The 20,398-nt window shown below is 43.3% G+C and overlaps 1 protein-coding gene across 2 annotated transcripts in view; it reads right to left on the bottom strand.

The window, feature by feature from the left end:
* Positions 1-20,398, bottom strand: part of REEP3 (receptor accessory protein 3) — a 71,278-nt gene that overhangs the window by 36,443 nt on the left and 14,437 nt on the right. The window contains exon 2 of one of the 2 annotated variants that reach the window (XM_032776328.2): positions 6,687-6,759. In XM_032776328.2, coding sequence (XP_032632219.1) covers positions 6,687-6,759 — 73 coding nt within the window. Of the gene's footprint in view, positions 1-4,155; positions 4,244-6,686; positions 6,760-20,398 lie in introns of those variants that run through there. The other variant, XM_032776329.2, reaches the window with a different exon arrangement.

Genomic DNA, 20,398 nt, shown 5'->3' with positions numbered 1-20,398 from the left:
ATATACAGTATGTATTTTTAGATGTTTAATTGCAGTACAGTTAATTACACTGACTAGTACAGCATGGCATTTTATTTCCCCTCTTATCCGTTCTGTTCCCTCCTATGCTACCTGAACCTCTCCCACCCCTTGTGTCGTACTGCCCAGTCTCTTCTCCCTGTACATTTGCTTTATCTCCTGGACATGCTGCCTAGACAGCCACTTGGATCCTCTTCTCCTCTCGCTCTCTTGGGTAAAGAGTCCCACTGCTTCAATCCCATCTCCACAGCTCTCCTACATATTCCTCTGCAGGTAGCTTCATTCTCATTATTGGCTCTGTCTCAGAATAGCAGCTACCATTTTCCTCTCTACTTATGTGGCAGCAAGCCCCACTCAAGGCTTTTAGGCTAGCTCCTCTTCAAAATATAAGGAAGGGTCAGGACACCATGCGGCCAGCCATATACAGACCATCTGTGAAAAATGAAGCAGGAGGGGGGATGGCGGGAGCTCCCTTTTATGAACACAGCCATCCAGAAGCTATAAAATCCCTCTTAGTAGAAGACGTGACTAGGTTTATCCCTTCTATTTCTTTACGTCTTGTGGATTCCTCTGTGTTAACCCCCAGTGCTTTTGTTTTGCTTGTAACCTTTAAGCTGGACCTCAAGAAAAATATTCTTGGTGCTTAGTCCTTGTAGTTGCTCTTTTAAAATCTAGCAATAGCCTGAGCTCAATTTTTTTTTTTAAATTACTTTTTTTAAAACAGAATTGGATTTGTGTATCTTAAGAGGTTTGTGCACGTACTGTTTAATTAGCTGGCAGCAACAGCTGATTTCCCTCCCTCAACCCGCATTCCTTTTTCAGTTCTTCCTCCGAGGCAAGGCCAATGGGCTTGAGCTGGGTCCCCAATGCAGTGCCTGCGGGCGCCATGGCGCCCGCGGGGCATCTAAATGTGCTTGCGAAATTCGGCAGCATTTTGGCGGATGCTCGACCACCGCCACAGCCCTTCGTCTGGTGTCTGTCAGACGAAAAGGTTGGGGACCACTGGGCTTGAGGGTACCCCACAGAAAGGAACTTCCAAGTGTGCCTTCCTTGGCTCTCAAAGGGGTCTGCACTTCGGTGGTGGCAGCATCTACTTATCCAAGGTGAGAGAAAAGCTGTAACCTTGGGAAATTAATACAAGCCTGGAGTGGCCAGTATTAATTTTTAAAATCCTCGTGGGCCCCACCTTCTACACTCGAAGTGACAGAGTGGAGAATTAGCCTAGACACCATCATTTAAAAAGCTACTGATCTAAGGATTAATTTATTCAACCATGTACACACCATTAAGTTTCACTCCAAAATACACTACCTATTTATTTCAAATGGAAGATGGTTCCTTTTCAGGGTGCCAGCACCCCCTGCTGCCATACTCTACAAAATTTTAATTAAAAAGATAATTTTCACCTCCACTGTAGAGGCAGCCAATAGACTGTCAATCAAATGGAGCCCCAGTTATCCTAACCCTGCAGAAAACTAGCATGCAAGAATCCTAGGGGCTGCAACACTGGGAAACCACACCTCATTACACCTTAACTAGGCGTTAAGGAAACACCTAACTAATCCCCTTAAATGCAATAAGTATTTAAGAAATACCTCCAAATCACATTTATGCCTGAAATTTTTTTAACTTACTGTTTACAAGATTACCACAACTGCAAATCTGCCATCACTTTTGTCTAATCAGCTTTACTGTTTCCCCTGGGTAGTCAATGTCACCTATTTGGAGAGGTGCACATCAGCAATGGGGGAAAAAGCTTAGCAGGAAATGTGAATTTCAAACCACAAAAACTGGCCAGAGAAAATAAGATCAGGTTTAAATTAAGGCTATCAAGCGATTAAAAAAAAAAATTGTGATCAATCACCACTGCTACCATTTAAATATTTTTGAATGTTCTCTATATTTTAATACATTGATGTCAATTACAGCACAGAATACAAGATGTACAGTGCTCACTTTATATTTTTATTACAAATATTCATGCTGCAAAAAAATAGTACTTTTAAATTCACCTAATACAAGGACTGTAGTGTAATCTCTTTATCAAGAAAGTTGAAATTACAAATGTAGAATTATGTACAAAAAACAACTGCATTCAAAAACAAAACTTAAAAATTTAGAGCCTACAAGTCCATTCAGTACTACTTCTTGTTCAGCCACTCACTCAGACAAATAACTTTGTTTATGGTTGCAGGAGATAATGCTTCAGGTTCTGTAATTTCTGCACCAGAGTGTTGCTCTTTAGGAATTCTGAAAGCATGCTACACACCTCATCCCTCAGCTTTTGGAAGGCATTTCAGATTTTTAAACTTTGGGTCAAGTGCTGTAGCTATCTTTAGAAATCTCACATTGGTACCTTCATGTTTTGTCAATTCTACAGTGAAAGTGTTCTTAGAACGAGCATGTGCTGGGTCATCTCAGACTCCTACAATATAAAATACATGGCAGAATGCAGGAAAAAATAGAGCAGGAGACATACTATTCTCCCTTAAGGAGTTCAGTCAAAATTTAATGCATTTTTTTAAACGAGTCATCAGCATGGAAGCATGTCCTCTGGATTGGTGGCCGAAGCATGAAGGGGTATACTAATGTATAGCATATCTGGCAATACTGGCTACAAAAGTCCCATGTGAATGCCTGTTCAGATGACACTGTAAATAAGAAGCAGGCAGCATTATCTTCCATAAATGTAAACAAACTCATTTGTCCTAGCGATTGACTGAACAAGAAGTAGGACTGAGTGGACTTATAGGCTCTAAAGTTTGAGCCTGTTTTGTTTGAGTGTAGTTATGTAACAAAAAATATTTACAACAACAACAACAACAACAACAACAAAAAAATCTACATTTGTAAGTTGCACTTCCACGCTAAAGAGGTTGCATTACAATACTTGTATGAGGTGAATTTTTAACAGTGCAAATATTTGTAATAAAAATGAGCACTGTAAACTTTAGTGTTGTAATTTAAATCAATGTATTTGAAAACGTAGAAAAACCATCCAAAAATATTTAATCAATTTCAATTGATATTCTATTGTCTAACAGTGCGATTAAAACCACAATTAATCATGATTAATTTTGAGTTAATCGTGTGAGTTACCTGTGATTAATCGACAGCCCTAGTTTAAAACATTAAAAATTCCTTAAACTAAGTTTTGATGTTGGTGGCACTTTACTGTATACTTTTACTTTGAAACATGACTAAAGCATCGTTGGGCTATTTTCACAGAAACAGACAACTGAACTCCCCTGCACTGAGGGAGGATTAAATATTACCTACCATTCCTGACAGGTGTTTGTCATTAGAGGTTTTTAAGAGGAGGTTAGGCAGAGATCCCACAACTTCCCTAGGTAATTTGTTCCATTGCTTATCTGCCCTTACAGTTAAGTTATACCAGGGATCGGCAACCTTTGGCATGCAGCCCGCCAGGGTACGCCCCCTGGCAGGCTGGGCTGGTTTGTTTGCCTGCCGAGTCCGCAGGTTCAGCCAATTGCAGCTCCTACTGGCTGCAGTTCGCTGCTCCAGGCCAATGGAGGCTGTGGGAAGCGGTAGCCCTCATATCCCTCTGCCCGTGCCACTTCCTGCAGCCCCATTGGCCTGGATCGGCAAACCGAGGCCAGTGGGAGCTGCGATTGGCCGAACCTGCAGATGCAGCAGGTAAACAAACTCTCCCAGCCTGCCGGGGGGCTTACCCTGGCTGGCCACGTGCTAAAGATTGCCGATCCCTGAGTTAGGCATTAAGAAAAAGCTTCCTAAATCTCCCTTGCTGCAATTTAAGCCCATCACTTCTCATCCTGTCCTCAGTGGATGAGAGCAGTTTATCCCCCTCTTTTTTATAACAACCTTTCACACACTTGAGAACTTATATCCTCCCCCCTACCCGCCCAAATCTCTCGTCTCCAGAGTAAACAAACAAGTTTTTTCAATCTTTCATCACGGATCATGTTTTCTAGACCTTTAATCATTTTAACTGCTCTTTTTCAGACTTCTAGGGAAAGGAGTGGAACATACTGGAAGGTGTGGTGCCCAGAACTGGACATAATACTCCAGCTAAAGCCTTATCAGTGCTAAGCAGCATGGAATAATTATCTCTCATGTCTTGATAATTGGTTGGTGAAATATAAATATACCACTCACAACCAATCTGAGGTTTGTGCTCTGCTTCTTAACATGTCCTGAGGTTGCTAGTCACTCTCTGGAGCCAGCGTCTGACAGCTTGACAGAGAATATCTGCACCTTGGATGGTGTGGTTCCTAGGGATGTAAAAGTTTAGCTGGTTAACCAATAAGCTTGATGCTTATTGGTTTCAGTTCTGCTGTCGCCCCGTGCCCAGGGGGCCAGCAGCAGGGCCTCGCGTAAAATGTGGGTGAGCTGTGTTTTTATACGCTATTTACATCCCTAGTGGTTCCATCTTTCATTTTCTGAGTTTATAAGTGATGGAGTCTTAAGACTCCCAAGTGCTACTTGATTAGCTAGCAGCAATGCCTAGCACACCCTTTGCCCATTCAAGACCAGAAAGACGTAATTTCTTTGCATGCAGATCCTGCTATTGTCATTCATGCCTTTGTCACTGAGAATGGACTATTGCAGTCTAGTGTTAAATCCATGACCTACCATCTGCATTGCCTGCTGTCCCGTTTCTGGGTGGAACGTAAGGTGTTGGTTTTGAAATGCTAGTTGGCCTAGAAACTGCCTGAGACACCACTGATTATTTGTTGCAAACCCCAGATATACTTTTGGGAAAAGGGAGATCTGCAGGAGGGAGACTTAGCTTTATTTTTCCTGATCATTGTAGAATTATGTTGTCTAAAGCAACTGTAATAACTGTCATTACTATAACTGTTTTAACTATTAAGGACACCTAAAATCATTGGTAGGAAATCTTTTATTTTATGCATAATACAAATAGTAATACTTCTGCGGGGCTAATGAAAGCCTTTGATATTTGCAACTCTATTGTCTTCACAAGATTTTCACAGCACAGGCAGTTGTGGAGCAAAAACAATTATGTTCACATAAAATGGAGTATAAATCTGCTCAGTCTTGACCGTTTTGTTTCAGAAGCCCTAACATTAGGGAAAAAGCTATAAAAACCTCATGTAAGTCAGAAGACATGACATGACTGACTATACCAAAGGGAAAGATTTGTTGAGTAAGGTGGTAAAACATAGTTCTACTTAAACTTAAGTAGCAACAACCTTTCCCCCTACAAAACAAAGAAAGTTAGATGCTAAGAATACTTAATATTTCATTAAGGCAGCATAGTTAAGATCACAAAGGCTATGTCTACACTACTGCCAGATCGACACTCCAGCAATCAATGCACCATGGTCAATTTAGCAGGTCTAGTGAAGACCCACCAAATCAACTGCAAATTGCTCTCCAGTTGATCCCAGTACTCTATCATGAACAAGAAGAGTAAGGTAACTCGATAGGAGAGCAACTCCCAGCAACCCAGTACAGTGTAGACACCACAGTAAGTTGACCTAAGCTACGTTGACTTCAGCTCCATTATTTACTTAGCTGGAGGAGCCTAACTTAGACAGAGACTTACTGTGGTCATGTAGACAGTTTGAGTTTCCTGACTAAGGCTAAGTATTTTACATCAGGCCCCAATCCTGCAAACACTTATGCACCTGAATAACTTTACACACAACTACACCTAAGTGTCAATGAGACTACTCACAAACACACAGTCATGTAACTAAGTTGGCAAAACCAGGGATCCAGCTTGACTATGGTACATATGAGAACATATTTTATGATGATCTTCATATACCATAATTTTGTGTTAAGTTGTGTTATTTATATGGAAACCTTAACTTCATTTCTAAATTAGCTAAGTATTCATAAGCATTGTGACAGACTCAGACCAGTGGGGTACAGGAGTCTGGTAGAGGGCAAATATACTGGTCACTGGATGAGTAGTTTTCTGTTCCCTGAGTGACCAAAGCAGGGGCTGCACTAGAGTAATCAGGAGCCTGCTAGAACTAATTAAGGCAGACAGGCTGATTAGAACACCTGCAGCCAATCAAGGCAGGCTAATCAGAACACCTGGGTTTAAAAAGGAGTTCACTTCACTTTGTGGGGGGGCATGTGAGGAGCTGGGAGCAAGAGGCATAAGGAGCTGAGAGTGAGAGAGTGCGCTGCTGGAGGACTAAGGAGTACAAGCATTATCAGACATCAGAAAGAAGGTCCTGTGGTGAGGATAAAGAAGGTGTTGTGAGGAGGCCGTGGGGAAGTAGCCCAGGGAATTGTAGCTATCATGCAGCTGTTACAGGAGGCACTATAGACAGCTGCAATCCACAGGGCCCTGGGCTGGAACCTGGAGTAGAGGGCGGGCCCGGGTTCCCCCCAAACCTCCCTACTCCTGATCAGACACAGGAGGAGTTGACCCAGACTGTGGGTTCCACCAGAGGGGAAGATCACTGAGGTGAGGCAAATCTGCCAATAAGTGCAGGACCCACCAAGGTAGAGCAGGAACTTTGTCACAGCATATATAATGTTAGTCATATAATTTTTGTACCTAATATTTATGAAGATATTAAAGTTATGTCATGCTTTCATGTGACTATATGTTAAACTGAATAACTTGGTAAAATTTACATCCATTAAGTTTCAACTGAACCATTATGTTTAATTGGACAAACAAGAAAAGTGGGACTTACATATTCCTTCACATTTTTTGTCTTCACAGCTTTGTAAGAATAATAAGCAGGGTACAACATCCCAAACACCAACCTAAGGAAAAACAAACAGTTTTTAAAATCTGACAAGCTGTATATAAAACAAAGCAATAATCTCATACAATTAAATGGGTGAACAACCTAGAAACAGCACTCTACTAGCTTTAAAAAAAAAAAATTAAAGCAGTTTGAAGGAAGCTTTAGGCAATGTATAATGGCACTGCTTTTACCCTTTACAGACGGATCTATTTCCTAGAACCTGCCTCTTTAACAGACAACTGTAATATTGCCAATTAAAGGAACTGCGCTAGTAGCAATGGTACATATTTCAGGTGTAGTTTTACTGTAGGACTACATGTGGATTTGTGGTAGGTGTGGTCACAGCATTGCTCTTAGGCGAACTATTCTGCAACTGCCAACCCAGCTCCTTGAAACAATGGTTCGTAGGTGGTTTTGAGACAGATTCTACACTATGAAGAGTTATGAAAAGTCCAAATTCATTTTCCTGGCACTCCCCAGGAAGCTAAGCCATTTCTACCACATATTGCTCAAATGGATACTAATCTAAATGGTAGGAGTTCATTCTTAGCACAGACAGCTACTTTCTGCTCAAAGTTTTGAAAGTTCTTCACCCTCCCACTCAAACAAAAAAAACCCAAAAACCTACAACCAGGAGGGTGTCCCAGCAATGCATGCTGAGTACCAGAGCAAGACCAATAGATAACTGAATTCACACTACTGTCTAGTGAGAGGCTGTATTCTCCTCACCCCTGCTAATTTGTCATGGTAAAGAGCTCTTAAAGAAGCACCCATAAGCATGGATTGGTGGGACAGTTGATTGAGACATGGAATTAACAGCCGTGGCTAGAGAATCCCTAAACGAGGAAAGAACTCTAACTTTGTAACACCATTATGAAATCACAGATGGTATCCATGGTCCATGCTCCCGTGACCACAAACCCCTGTAGTGCTTGAAATATGGTCATGCCTGCCTCCAGCAAAACTGCATCCACAGTAGACTTATCAGCACTGAGGCTTATTTTGCAGTGAATGGAATTAACTTCTCCAATTTAATTGGCACTCCCTCTCAGTGAATTGTGAAGAAAGCGGCAACCCATCAACAAACCCCCCTGCCCCAGCATTACAGTAATTCAAGCTTTGATGGAACTTCATGGTTATTACTTGCATGTTTATAATATATGGCAAAGCAAGCTGTACTATGCCAGAAATTTAAAGTCTCTGGGTTTTAAAGACCCAAACAAAAGGGCAAGTTGTTCATCTACATGGCATAGGAGTAGAATCCGTTTATGACTAGCTAAATAACTTTCAATTTTGCATAACCTCCATATTAGCACATATACAGCATAGATGCACTGAATCATTTGTTTCAATTAGTTCAACACAAACAGCTGAAGCATAAGCTACTGCAGTTAGATAAGGCCTTGTCTACATCAGACTTGACAGCTAGATTCAATGGTAAGATGATGAATATTACTCCTAGGACCACAATCCACTTTTCTTCCTCCTCCTCCACCCCAGCCCTGACCTACTCAAGCTCCCAGACACTCCATTCCAACACACCACAGCTACTCTACTCCAGATGTTTCTACTCCATTCTCCTTGGATATTTGACATGGGTAACTAGGTATTACTTACCACCCCATTTTTGAACTGGAAAGTCTTAATGAGAAGCCATGTTTTAAAAAAAATGTATGGTAAATAGTGTATCAAATACAAATCTACTTCTGAGCACACTGAGCTGTGCTAAATTAGTCAATCTCCAAATTCATCAGTTGTGGATATCAATGAAATAACAGGACTGCAGTTTAAAAAGCTTTTTTTTTTTTTAACAGCTATTGGAATTGTTGCGGGTTGCCTAAATTAAAGCCATGTTAGTTGCATTTTGACAAACAAGGAAAATGATGGATGGAGAGGTGAAGCAGAAATGGGATTGAGAGTCAATACCTTCTGTACAATGTTTGGATTCATGCATGAGGAAGAGGTAGCTGAGAAATAAGGCTATAATGCCAACATGGATTATATTGGTGACATCAGTGACTGGGTTGGGTTTTTTGCACTTTTTTTTTTAAAAAGAATAAGTACTTAATTTCAGCTTTGCATTAATGGAATCACATACAGTACAGAGGAGGAGGTTACTTATCTATCAGTGGAGGTTCTTTGAGATGTGTGGTTCCTATCTATATTCTACATGTGGGTGCACATGCATGCCACATGCCTGAGTCCATTAGGTTTCTTAGAGTCCTTTGACCCACACGTGTCTCCTTGTTCTTCCACCGCTGAGTGTATAAGAGGTACTGTGGGTCAATGCCTCTCTAGTCTCTCTTACCATAATGGAATCCAGTCTGAAGCAGAGAGGATGGAAGGCAGTTAATGGAATACAGGTAGGCACCATGCATCTCAAAGAACCTCCAGTTACAAGTAAGTAACCTCCTCCTCTTGAGTGATGGTCCCTATGTGTATTTCATACATGGGTGACTCACGAACAGTTATCAGCATGGAGGTGGGTACTTGCATGACACTGGAAGTGCAGCCTGCAGCATAGTCTGACCCACAGCAGTGTTTGCTGCTGCTGCTTGTGTGATGGCATAGCGTGTCGTGGACATGTGGAGTCCAGTGAGGCCAATGTGGTGGCTTAGGCTCTATGACATTGCACTCCATATGTTTATGGAAATATGCTTATGAATGTAAATATAATGTAATTGGAATATGCTTTATGTAAAAGGTCTCTTGTAATGTGTCATTACAAAGCTTATAATCTACTGAGTGTTCATCCTATCTGTATGAATGTATCATTCTTGTATCTGAAGTCCTATTGTAACTATGCAGAGTGTGGGCCATTAATGGTGGTTTGGAATCCTGATGGCTCCCATTAACCAGGACAATTGGTTTTAAGTGGCTCTGTACCAGGGGAAAAGTATTGGGCCCAGACTATGAAGGAGTCTAGTCTGAAAGAAACTTATTGGAACATCTGAGGGTGAGATTTTATTTGTAATCAGTTTCTAAATATATTAGGCTTGCAGATTGTTTTATTTTGCTTGGTAATTTACCTTTTGTTCTGTCTGGTATTACTTGAAACCATTTAAAGCCCACTTTTTATACTTAATAAAATCACTTGTTTATTAACAAACCCAGAGTAAGTGATTAATATCTGGGAGAGCAAACAGCTCTCTATCTCTACCAGTGGTATGGAGGGCAGACAATTCGTGAGTTTACCCTGTATAAAGGTTATACAGAGTAAAATGGATTAGAAGTTTGGATCCCATTGGGAACTGGATGTCTGGGTGCTGGAAATTTAAAACGACTCAGCAGTTATCTATTAAAGCCTGCAGCTTTGGGGGCATGGTTCAGACCTGCGTCTGTGTTGAAGCATACTAGTGTTGTCTGGCTCAATAATGCAGGGTTCTAGGGTCCCAAGCCATCAGGGAAAATGGGCTCAGAGGTAATTTCAGCACATCAAGTGACAATCCCAAGGGGGTCTGTGTGACCGAAATCATCACAGGCTCGTGTTGAGTGCACTGTGATTCCAGCAGATGGAGGTATGATGAATTCGTTTTAGCATTCACAGATGCACCCAGAGATTCGTTGGGACGAGAGAACTTCACCACTGGATTTCTCAGCTATGGCCTGTGACGTTATTGATATAAACTGGGACCATATAGAACATGGGTTGCGACCAAGGTTCTGTAGTGGCACCAAATCTTATATAAAGGGGGTCATATAAGGTGTCTAAGACCAGGTTACGGGTTACTGGTTATGATTGTGCTGTCTGTATGTCTATCATTTTTGTAGTTGAAGTTATGAATATTGGCTGTATACTGTCTGTATTTCAAACTTGTGCTGTGTTACCGGGAAAGATCCCAGACAAGTGGGTGTTAGCTCTGTTTAGCCTGCTTGATGGCCCATTAAGGACATTCAACTATACAATTGACCCATCGAGAGAAGGCGGATACGCCCTGTGACTTAGCGGAGTATGCAGAAACTGGCCCATGTGACTGCAAACTCCATTTTGCTGTAACTTTCCACAGTAGGAACAAAGGAGTGTTCTTACACCTGGAAAAGTCTATATAAGGGAAGGCCTCATCTCCATTTTGTCTTCATCCTGCTTCTTACCTCTGGAGAACTTTGCTACAAACTGAAGCTCTGCACAAAGGATGATGACCCATCCCAGCAGGGGATGTTCTCCAGAGACTGGACTTAAACCTGCAGTTTACTTCATCACTGCTACAAGCCTGAACTAAGGACTTTGCCATTACTGTATGTAATTGATTCAGTTTAACCAATTCTAGCTCTCACTTCTATCTTTTTCCTTTTATGAATAAACCTTTAGATTTCAGATTCTAAAGGACTGGCAACAGCGTGATTTGTGGGTAAGATCTGATGTGTATATTGACCTGGTCTGGGCTTGGTTCCTTTGGGATCGAGAGAACCTTTTTCTTTTACTGGGGTGTTGGTTTTCATAACCATTCATCCCCAGGACGGGTGGCACTGGTGGTGATACTGGGAGACTGGAGTGTCTAAGGAAATTGCTTGTGTGACTTGCAGTTAGCCAGTGGGGTGACACCGAAGTCCATTTTTGTCTGGCTGGTTTGGTTTGCCTTAGAGGTGGAAAAACCCCAGCCTGGGGCTGTGACTGCCCTGTTGGAGCAATTGGTCCTGATTTGGCACTCTCAGTTGGGTCCCGCCAGAACCACATCGTCACATGGCCACAAATAGCTTCAGTGATGCATGAAAGGGTTGAGTCCTGTGGAATGCCAGTGCACGACGGATGTCAAGGGAGCACAAGGCTTTGTCAGAAAGGGAAGGGTGTGGTTTGGGGAAGAAAACTAGCAGGTGTATGCACTGATTTAGATGGAACTCAGACACCACACTTGGGATGAATTTAGGGGTCAGCCATAAGGATATCTTGTCCTTGGCTAGCATTGTGTAAGGGAAGAGTCTGCCATCATGGGTGAAAATTCACTGACTTGTCTGGTCAAGATAATTGCTATCAAAGTTGCTTTCATCAAGAGATGGGAGAGTGAGCATGTTGCTCAAAGAGTGGCTTCATTAGGGTGGAGAGAACAAGATTAAGATCCCATGGTCGTGTGGGCTTCAGTTCTGGTGGAAAACTGAGTAAATCTTTCATCAAACAGATAGTGGTGGGATGCATCAACACAGAGGTCCATGGGAGACAGAAAGGCACTGAGTTCTGCCAGATGCATTAGAATAGAACTGAGGGTCAGGCCAACATCTTGAGGGTGAGAAGGCAGTTGAGGACGACTGGAATAGACATCTTGTTCAGTGAGTGGTGGTTGAGGTGGGCCCATGCTATGAAGCAGGGATTGGCAACCTATGGCACACATGCCAAAGATGGCAAGCGAGCCGATTTTTAATGGCACGCTGTGGCCTGCTGGGACTCCAGAGTGCCATTAAAAATCCGCAGGTTCCAAGCTCCCCGGCCAGAGCATCCAGCCAAGCGCAGCAAGCTGCTGGCCCCTTCCTCACCTTCCCTGGAGCCCTGCCACCACATGCGCAGCGCTCTGGGGGCCGGGGCTGCGCACTCCGGCGAGGCAGCATATCTGGCTCTGCTTGGAGCCTCATGGTAAGGGGTCCAGGGCCGGGGGCAGTCGGGGACAGGGAACAAGGTGGGTTGGATAAGGGTGGGATCGGTTAGGGATAAGGGGTCTCTGGAAAGGGCAGTCAAGGGACAAGGAGGTGCTGGGGGAGGCAGTTGGGGGGAGGGGTCTCTGGAGGAGGTGGTCAGGGGATAAGGAGCTGGGGGGGTTAGGAGTTCTGGTGGGTGCTGTCAGGAGGCAGGGGTGTGGAGAGGGGTTGGGGCAGGCAGGGAGCGGGGGGGGGGCGTTGTATGGGTCTGGAGTTCTGGGGGTCCTGGTAGGGAATGGTTTGATAGGCATGGGAGTCCAGGGGGTGCGTCTGGGGGGCAGGAGTCTGGATAAGGGTCAGGGGACAAGGAGCAGAGGGGTTGGGAGTTTTGAGGGGGGTAGTCATCCAGCCCTCTGCCCTGAGTCCTGATCCCCCCCACCTCTCTACCCTAAGCCCTATACTTCCCTCATACGCACCCAGTCCTCTGACTCCTTCACTCCCCCACACCACGACCCCAGCCCTGATTCTGGCACTCCCACACATCCCAGCCTCCTCACCCTGACTCTTGCACCCCCCCTCCAGCCCCTTGACATCCCATGCACCCCACACATTCCCACCCTGAGCACCAAACAGAACCTCCTTCACCCCTCACACCAAATGGGAGCTGCCCAGGTAAATGCCCCCACACCCAAACCTCCTGCCCCAACCCTGAGCCCCCTTCCTCATTCTAGCTCCTGACCAGACCCTTCACCCCCAGCCCTGTGCTCAGTGCACCCTCAGCTTAGTGCAGAGAGAGGAAGAGAATGGGCCAGAACCAGGGAGAAGTTAGGTACCCACTGTATGTGGGCAGCGCTGGGAACCCAGACCGGCAGCAGGCTGAGCGGGTCTGGCAGCCAGGATCCTGGCTGGAACCCCTGAGCAGCAGTGGGCTGAGCCACTCAGTCCACTGCTGGTCTGGGGTCCTGGCCACCAGCCCCACACAGCCTGCTGCCGCTCTGGGGCTCTGGCTGCCAGACCCTTCCCAGCTGGAGTCCCGGCCCAGATCCCACTAAGCCCACTGCCAGCCTAGGTGAACAGAACCCCAGACCAGCAGGGGGCTGGCAGTGTAAGATCTACATTTTAAATTTAATTTTAAATGAAGCTTCTTAAACATTTTGAAAACCTTGTTTATTTTACAATACAATACTAGTTTAGTTATATAATATATAGACTTGGAGAGAGAGAGAGAGAGAGAGAGAGAGAGAGAGAGAGAGAGAGAGAGAGACCTAAAAAACATTAAAATGTATTACCAGCACGCGAAACCTTAAATTAGAGTGAATAAATGAAGACTCAACACACCACTTCTGAAAGACTGCCGACCCCTACTATGAAGTGTCTCCATTTAGTTCAGTAGCAGGAACTAGTGAATTCTTTCCTGCTTTAGGTAAGGATTTGTTGAACCAGAGTAGAGGGCCTGGATTGGGATGACAAAGCCTCTCCCAATCTTGTGTAAGCAGAAGCAGCGTGGTGTGCAGGCAGAGAGTTTGAGGAGGTCCGTGAACCGGAACTGATGGTGCCAGAATGGGGCTATAAGTATGACGGTTGCTCTCTCCTGGTTAATCTTGTGTAGCACCTGTGGCAGTAAGGGAATCGGGGGGGGAGGGAGAAGAGGAGTAGCAGGTTGCCTGTTCAGGGGAGGAGGAGAGAATTGCCCTGAAAGTCCTCCTTTAGAGCAGCCTGTACAACTCATACAGCGGCGAGGGCCATATTACTCCAAAGAAAACAGTTGAGGGCCGAACCCCCACAGCCCTGCCAAACCTCCACCCCTGTGCTGCCCAGCTCCCCCATCCCTGCCCCACACACACAGCCCTGAGCAGTATTAAACAGATTCCTTTTAATAATTTTAGGTCTGAAGCACACAAGCTGTACAAGCCTAAAGACAATCTGATTTGTCCTTAAATTGACGTGGATAAAGATATTGTGGAAATATCTAAGGATGGAAGCCTTTATCACATGATGGAATGTGTAAATGTTCCTTAAATGCTGGGACTTTTTAGTATTGGTTTCTGCAGGGGAATAGAGTTCAGTAGATGCTGCACTCTTTTGTAGCTGTGGCAGCAATATCATGTAGTGTTGAGATCCAGTGCTTAACCTCAGTACCCATAGTCAGCTGCAGCCCCTCACCCCTAATGCACTGATGCCTCTCTATAGATTTGGAAGCAGATCTGAAGATGCAAGTAAATACTTTAAAAAAAAAAAGTCTATTCTTTACCCACACCTCTGATCTTAAAAAAAGTCAGTTTTTTTAACTGGTAGACTTTCCAGATCACTCTGGATTACATGAATTTTTCATGTCCCGACTGAGGATCACTGGCAGCTATGTGGGGAAACTTTACACTACCTGCTTGCATCACAATTGGCTAAATATGTTGTTCAGTCTTTTTTTTTTTTCAATACCTAATTCTCCCATAATGGAATGAAACAAAAGCTTTTTTTTCCTTCTTTAGTTAGATACGTCTTTTGACTCTTATGCATGGGCTAGGTTCCTTTGCTGTTGTCTGAAAACTCTTGTTAAATTTTCATGCTAGAGCAGTGTCAAAAACACTAGTAGAATAGGGGCCACTGATAATAAAAAAGCAGATCTTATAATTATATCTAGAGTTCTTGCCACTTTCACTAATACCATGGGGAGAAGAGTGGAAGAGCATGGCTCATTTAATTGTCTTCTCTCCCCCCTCCCCCCCGCAAAAAAGCTATATGTTATGGGGTAAATACCAGGGAGGGTGAAGGGTTACTTTAAGCTAAAGGACAGTGATGGCACGACAATAGATACCAAGTGGCCAAGGACAAAATCAAGCTGGAAATTACTGTAGAAAGTTTCTAACCAGCAGTAGGGTGAGGCTCTGGAACAGCCTACCAATAGGAGTTGTGGGGCAAACAACTTAATTAGTTTTAAAGGAGAACTTGATATATTTGAGTCATGGGTTTTTTTTTTGTTTTTGTTTTTTATTTTTTTTACAGTGAGGTTCGTGTGATGATAGGGGACTGGGCTCAACAGCGCTGGGGATCAGTTTTGGTTCATGTTTTATATTACAAAAAGACAATTCTTCAGGGTTTCAGCTGGACACTTGCACGGGTCATGAAGGGATCACCTCACTCCCCAAAACTGTGTGTGTGTGTGTGTGTGTGTGTGTGTGTGTGTTTTCACTGGTGACCTGAATCTAGCATGTTCAGTTGTAAGATGTTGCTACATTCCAACTATACCACTCAGGAGTTTGAATGGAACTCTGACATATCCCAGTTAAGGGGGGGGGGGGGGGAGGGAAGAAGGGGAGGACCACCCATATCCCCCTCTCTGAAGGCATGCGCGTGCGCGCGCACACACACACACTCCTCATTATACTGGTTCTATTTAAAATTGACAGTGAGACAGCTTTAAACACTACTCATCCCTCATTTGTACTCTAAGCAGCAATTATCCATCCACCCATCCATCCTCTCCCCCTACCCCAATATATCATTATTGAGGAAAACCTAATCCTTTTGTTATTTAAAAAGGTCACAGGGTACAGGGTCAACCTTCCCTTTTCCTTACAGAGTTTCCTAGTATATATTTTCCCCCCCCAAGACATATTATTCTTGAGATCAAGTTATAAACGTTACCATGAGAATTATTTAGTGGTTACAATTACAACATGAGACTCCCAAAGCTACCAATCACATCAGCTGCAGAAAATTTCTTTATGCTCCTAAGTATTTAAGGACATTTACTCTATTCCCTCACAACAGTTTGTGGAAAAACAAAAACAAAAAAACAAACTGATTCAGTGTATTAAGATGATGTTGCACCATATGAGCTGTCAAAGCTCCAGCGTCTGAGGACTTTTAACATAATCTTTATTATTTAGGAGGTGCTTTAATTTAACTACATAGATAAGGATTAGACAGACACTTATAACGGGAGACAGAGTCCTGTGGCACCTTTATAGATTAACAGACGTATTGGAGATACATCTGACAGAGTGGGTATTCACGCTCCAATACGTCTGTTAATCTACAAAGGTGCCACAGGACACTGTCACTTTTTACAGATCCAAACTAACACAGCTAACCCTCTGATACTTGTAGCAGGAGAGACTCTTACAGATTAGGGTACCAAGTCATTTCCATTCTTACTGTTTTCAGTAAATATTTTCTGCAATTTCTAGCTACTGGTCTGAAGTTTTTTTTAGTTCTGGCCTGTGGCTGAAGCTTACTTATTTAAATGCCATGACAGTTCCATCATTTTTCAGTACAGGAGAGTGGGAAAATGCTCTTCTCCACTATATGCTTCACATTTTTTAGAACAGCCTTAGTGTCAAAACAGCTGGAAGTAGGAAGCTAAAATTTGGAAGGGAAGTGGGCTTAAGTGAGGAGAACTGCCTCTGAATGTTCCAGAGGAAGACAGGCTTTATTTATGAGATTGACAAAAGAAAATGAAACAAAACAACAAAAAAAACACCACCACAACCACACCACACTTCAATATACATTTGGTATATGTCTAAGACCTTTTAAACTAATATCTAGAGTGGTGCACAGCCTGCATTCACATGTGCAGTGGTAAGTTAGCTGCTTAGTGAAAAAATGTAGTCAAGGTTGACATCGAATAAAGGTCCACAGAAGCCCTGGCTTCATTCACTGCACCTCTTGTGAGGTAAGACTATACAACTCAAAGCTATGTGAAAATGCCCAGGAATTCCTAATATGTTCAGTGGAAGTGGATCACAACATGGTCAGACACAATAGTCACCATTATGCTAATTCTGTAACATGGAAGAGTTTCTTAAGTTCTGAACCTTTTGAGAAATAATGTTAAAATCTCTGTTAGGAAAAAGGTCAAGTTACACTGTTATGTGCTTGAATAGCTGGTAGTGGCAGCTGCCTATGGTACCTATCCCAGGGTATTATGCATTTAAGTTATAGATTAGCTGTTAATCATACCACATTATTGTAATATAATATCAGAGAGGGCAGAGTTACTCTTAATATTTTTCCCTGTGGCAACCATAGGCCTAACGTTAGAGGCTGGTGTTATTAAGCTTATTTAGCAGAGGCAAGCTTTGTTTATAACTGGGATCCTGTTGGTCTAACTTCAGCAAAAGCATGTGATGTACTTCAGAAAAGAGAATTCCATTCCTTATAGGCAAAGAGAAGTCACACTTGACTTGCAGTACCTAAAGACACTAAAAACAAGGTTGCGTGCACTGTCGTAGAGGCATTGGTTCCAAGATATTAAAGAGATGAGGTAATATCTTTTATTGCACCAATGTCTGTTAGTCAGATAGTCAAGCTTTGAGCTTACACAGACCTGAAGCAGAGCTCTGTGTAAGTTGCAAAGTTTGTGTCTCTCACCAGAAGAAGTTGGTCAGACACAAAAATAAAAAAAATAAAATTACCTCACCCACCTTTGTCTCTCTAACAACACAGTTGACCAACTAAGGAATTATGTTAACAGTTATGGGTTTTCAGAAGTGGATTTCTTTCCACAACACTTTTCACAACTGAAGGGAAGCATAGCATAAATCTGATCTCACTGTATCCTCATCTACACAAATACATCAACTAAGATTTGTATTAACCTCAAGTACTTGTAAAGTTTTTTAGGTGTTACTTTTCCATGACATGTCTTGGATAGTGAATAGGAAATGAGAAACTTACACAGAAGATGGGAATATAAATCCACAGAACTCCAAAACTGTGGGCTACAGCAATTTTCATGGGAAACTTGCAACTACTTGTCCGTTACAGCTATCCCCCTATTCCATTTTGTTCTTACAGCTGTCCCCATACTCCATTTTGTTCTCCTCCTGTGGCCGCCCCTTCCCTGGCTGTTAAGTTGTTTACCAGGGCCATTGCCCTTCTCAAAGGGATGGCCACTTGTGCTAAGTGGGACCACTGCCCTGTTCAAAGGGTTAGTCCTGTTATCACCTTGTTAAACCTGGGCTCGGTGTAGGTAGGCAATGTCCAGAGCTGCAAGACCTACTGTGTTTTTGAGATCTTGGGCATGAGTCATAGGCCTCATGGGCTTTTGAGTCACTACTGCACAGGACTTGCCCAGACATGTCTCTGTGCTCACCTACAGTTTTTTTTCCTATGCCTCTATCATAAGCATTCCCAAATCTGGACCTTAGCATCCAGAAATCGGGGTCCTGCATGAACCCTCTAAGCCTAATACCAGCTTAGATCTGATCTGCCTGCCACCAACCAGAATCCCAGTGCCTGGTACACTTGGGTCCCCAAATTCCCTGGGACCCCACGACTCAGAGGCTCCGATCTTACCACAAAGGGAAATAAACCATTCCCCCACCTCTCTCCCACCCAGAATTTCCTCTCTGGCAAACTGAGAGTTACTGATGCAACCACTTATACATCACAATAACAAGAAGATGTCTCCCTCTTCCACAAGGACATATCCAAAGACAAAGAATTTTTGCTTTTCCATCTCTCTTCCCCCTTAGCTCTCTTCCCACCCTGGACACTAGGAGTTAACCACGAGACAGCGTTTTTTCCCCCCCCGTCTTCTCCTTCCCACCAATTTCCTGGTGGGTCAACTAGAAAAGAAAATCAACAGGTCTTAAAAGCAAAAACTTTAATAAAAAAGGAAAGAATAGAATAGAATAACAGTTCTCTGTAATCAGATGGTAATGATACAGGCTTTCAACTTATAGAAAATGACAAACAATAGAAAAGAGATAAAACCTTACCCAAAAACAATACAATTTAAAGTTTTATAGCAAATGCACATAAAGACTCCACCAGCCAGATACACAGATGCAAATACGCAAACAATTTAAAAGACTATACTTTTGCTAACTTTGTACTTACAACTGGAAAACTGAAGTTAGAAGCTTACAGATAGAAAAAGATCCCCTCTCATAGCTGAGAGCCAGACAAAACCAAGACAAGAAAAACCCACAAATTTTCCTCCTTAGCTTTGAAAATCCGGTTTCCCAATTGGTCCTGCTTGTCAGGTGTTTGGTTCCTTTGTTAACCTTTACAGGTAAAAGAAACACCCAACCCTAGCCATCCATCCATGACAGCTCCCCCTGTGACAGAGGGAGCCTATCAAAGTACTGGCGGGAACTCGCTGAGTTTGCCTTTAAAACAGACATTTTTAAACTAAATCAGAAAGGTTCTGCATGCTGCTGGTCTGATAACCAGGGGTTCGGGGGGTCCTTTCTCCGCTCTCGTTATTTTTTGAGGCATACCCCGTTTTTGACCCCCCACCACCATGAAGAACGAATTGCTGCCTGAGAGATCTCCCTGATATTGAGACCCTACCTAGCCTTCTGTGTCTTGCTGCTTTCCTTTTGCTGCTTCCTAGGGACTGGTAAGAATCCCTCTGTGAAACTCTCTATACCTTATTTTTATTATTTTAGCTGCTGGCTCCGTTCAGCACACAGACTCAAGCTAAACCTTGGTCTGTGGTCTTAAACCTCTCCTAAACTCACCGCACTTTGCTGCTAAAAAAGTTTGTGCCGTGCTAAGCTCTGCTCCTGTGGGCTTGCTCGGGGCTCCTGCTGCCAGCTGTATCCACTGCTGCAGTCACATCCTGGCACATACCACTCTGCCCTCTGTAACTTCCCCATAACATAAGGTGCCCAATCGTTTTGTTTAGTTTAATATATAGTTTGTTAAGATTATAGAGCTTGTAAGATTCACCTGCCTTGTTCTTTGTTGCTCCGTATAGATTTTAAGCTTTAGTTTCACCTGCCTTGTTTATAGTTTGCATGTTTGTTGCTCCGTATAGTGCTTGTTACAGTTTGCTTAGAATTGTGCTTATTGTTGTTTGCTAGTTGTTGGTTAAGATAATAAGGTTTTTGCTGCTCTCCCTCGTATAACTTTGTCTGTTTCCCCGCTTCAATCCCCCCCCCGTGTGCTTCTCCGTGTCTCTCTGTTACAACTCCTGCTTGCCAGCGAATTCGCTCACCTTGCGTTTCTCCCGTATAATTGTCTGTTTTCCCTGCTCAATATCCCCTCTTGTGGTTTAAAACGCTCTCATATAGCCGTTGTCCTTCTATGCAGGGCTTCAAGCTCGGCTGCTTCAGCGCAACTTCCGCATCAGTTTG

This window comes from Chelonoidis abingdonii, chromosome 15, assembly GCF_003597395.2.
Source record: "Chelonoidis abingdonii isolate Lonesome George chromosome 15, CheloAbing_2.0, whole genome shotgun sequence".
NCBI lineage: Eukaryota > Metazoa > Chordata > Testudines > Testudinidae > Chelonoidis > Chelonoidis abingdonii.
Note: the sequence above shows the minus strand (reverse complement) of the source record. Positions and strands in the feature narration are given on the sequence as shown.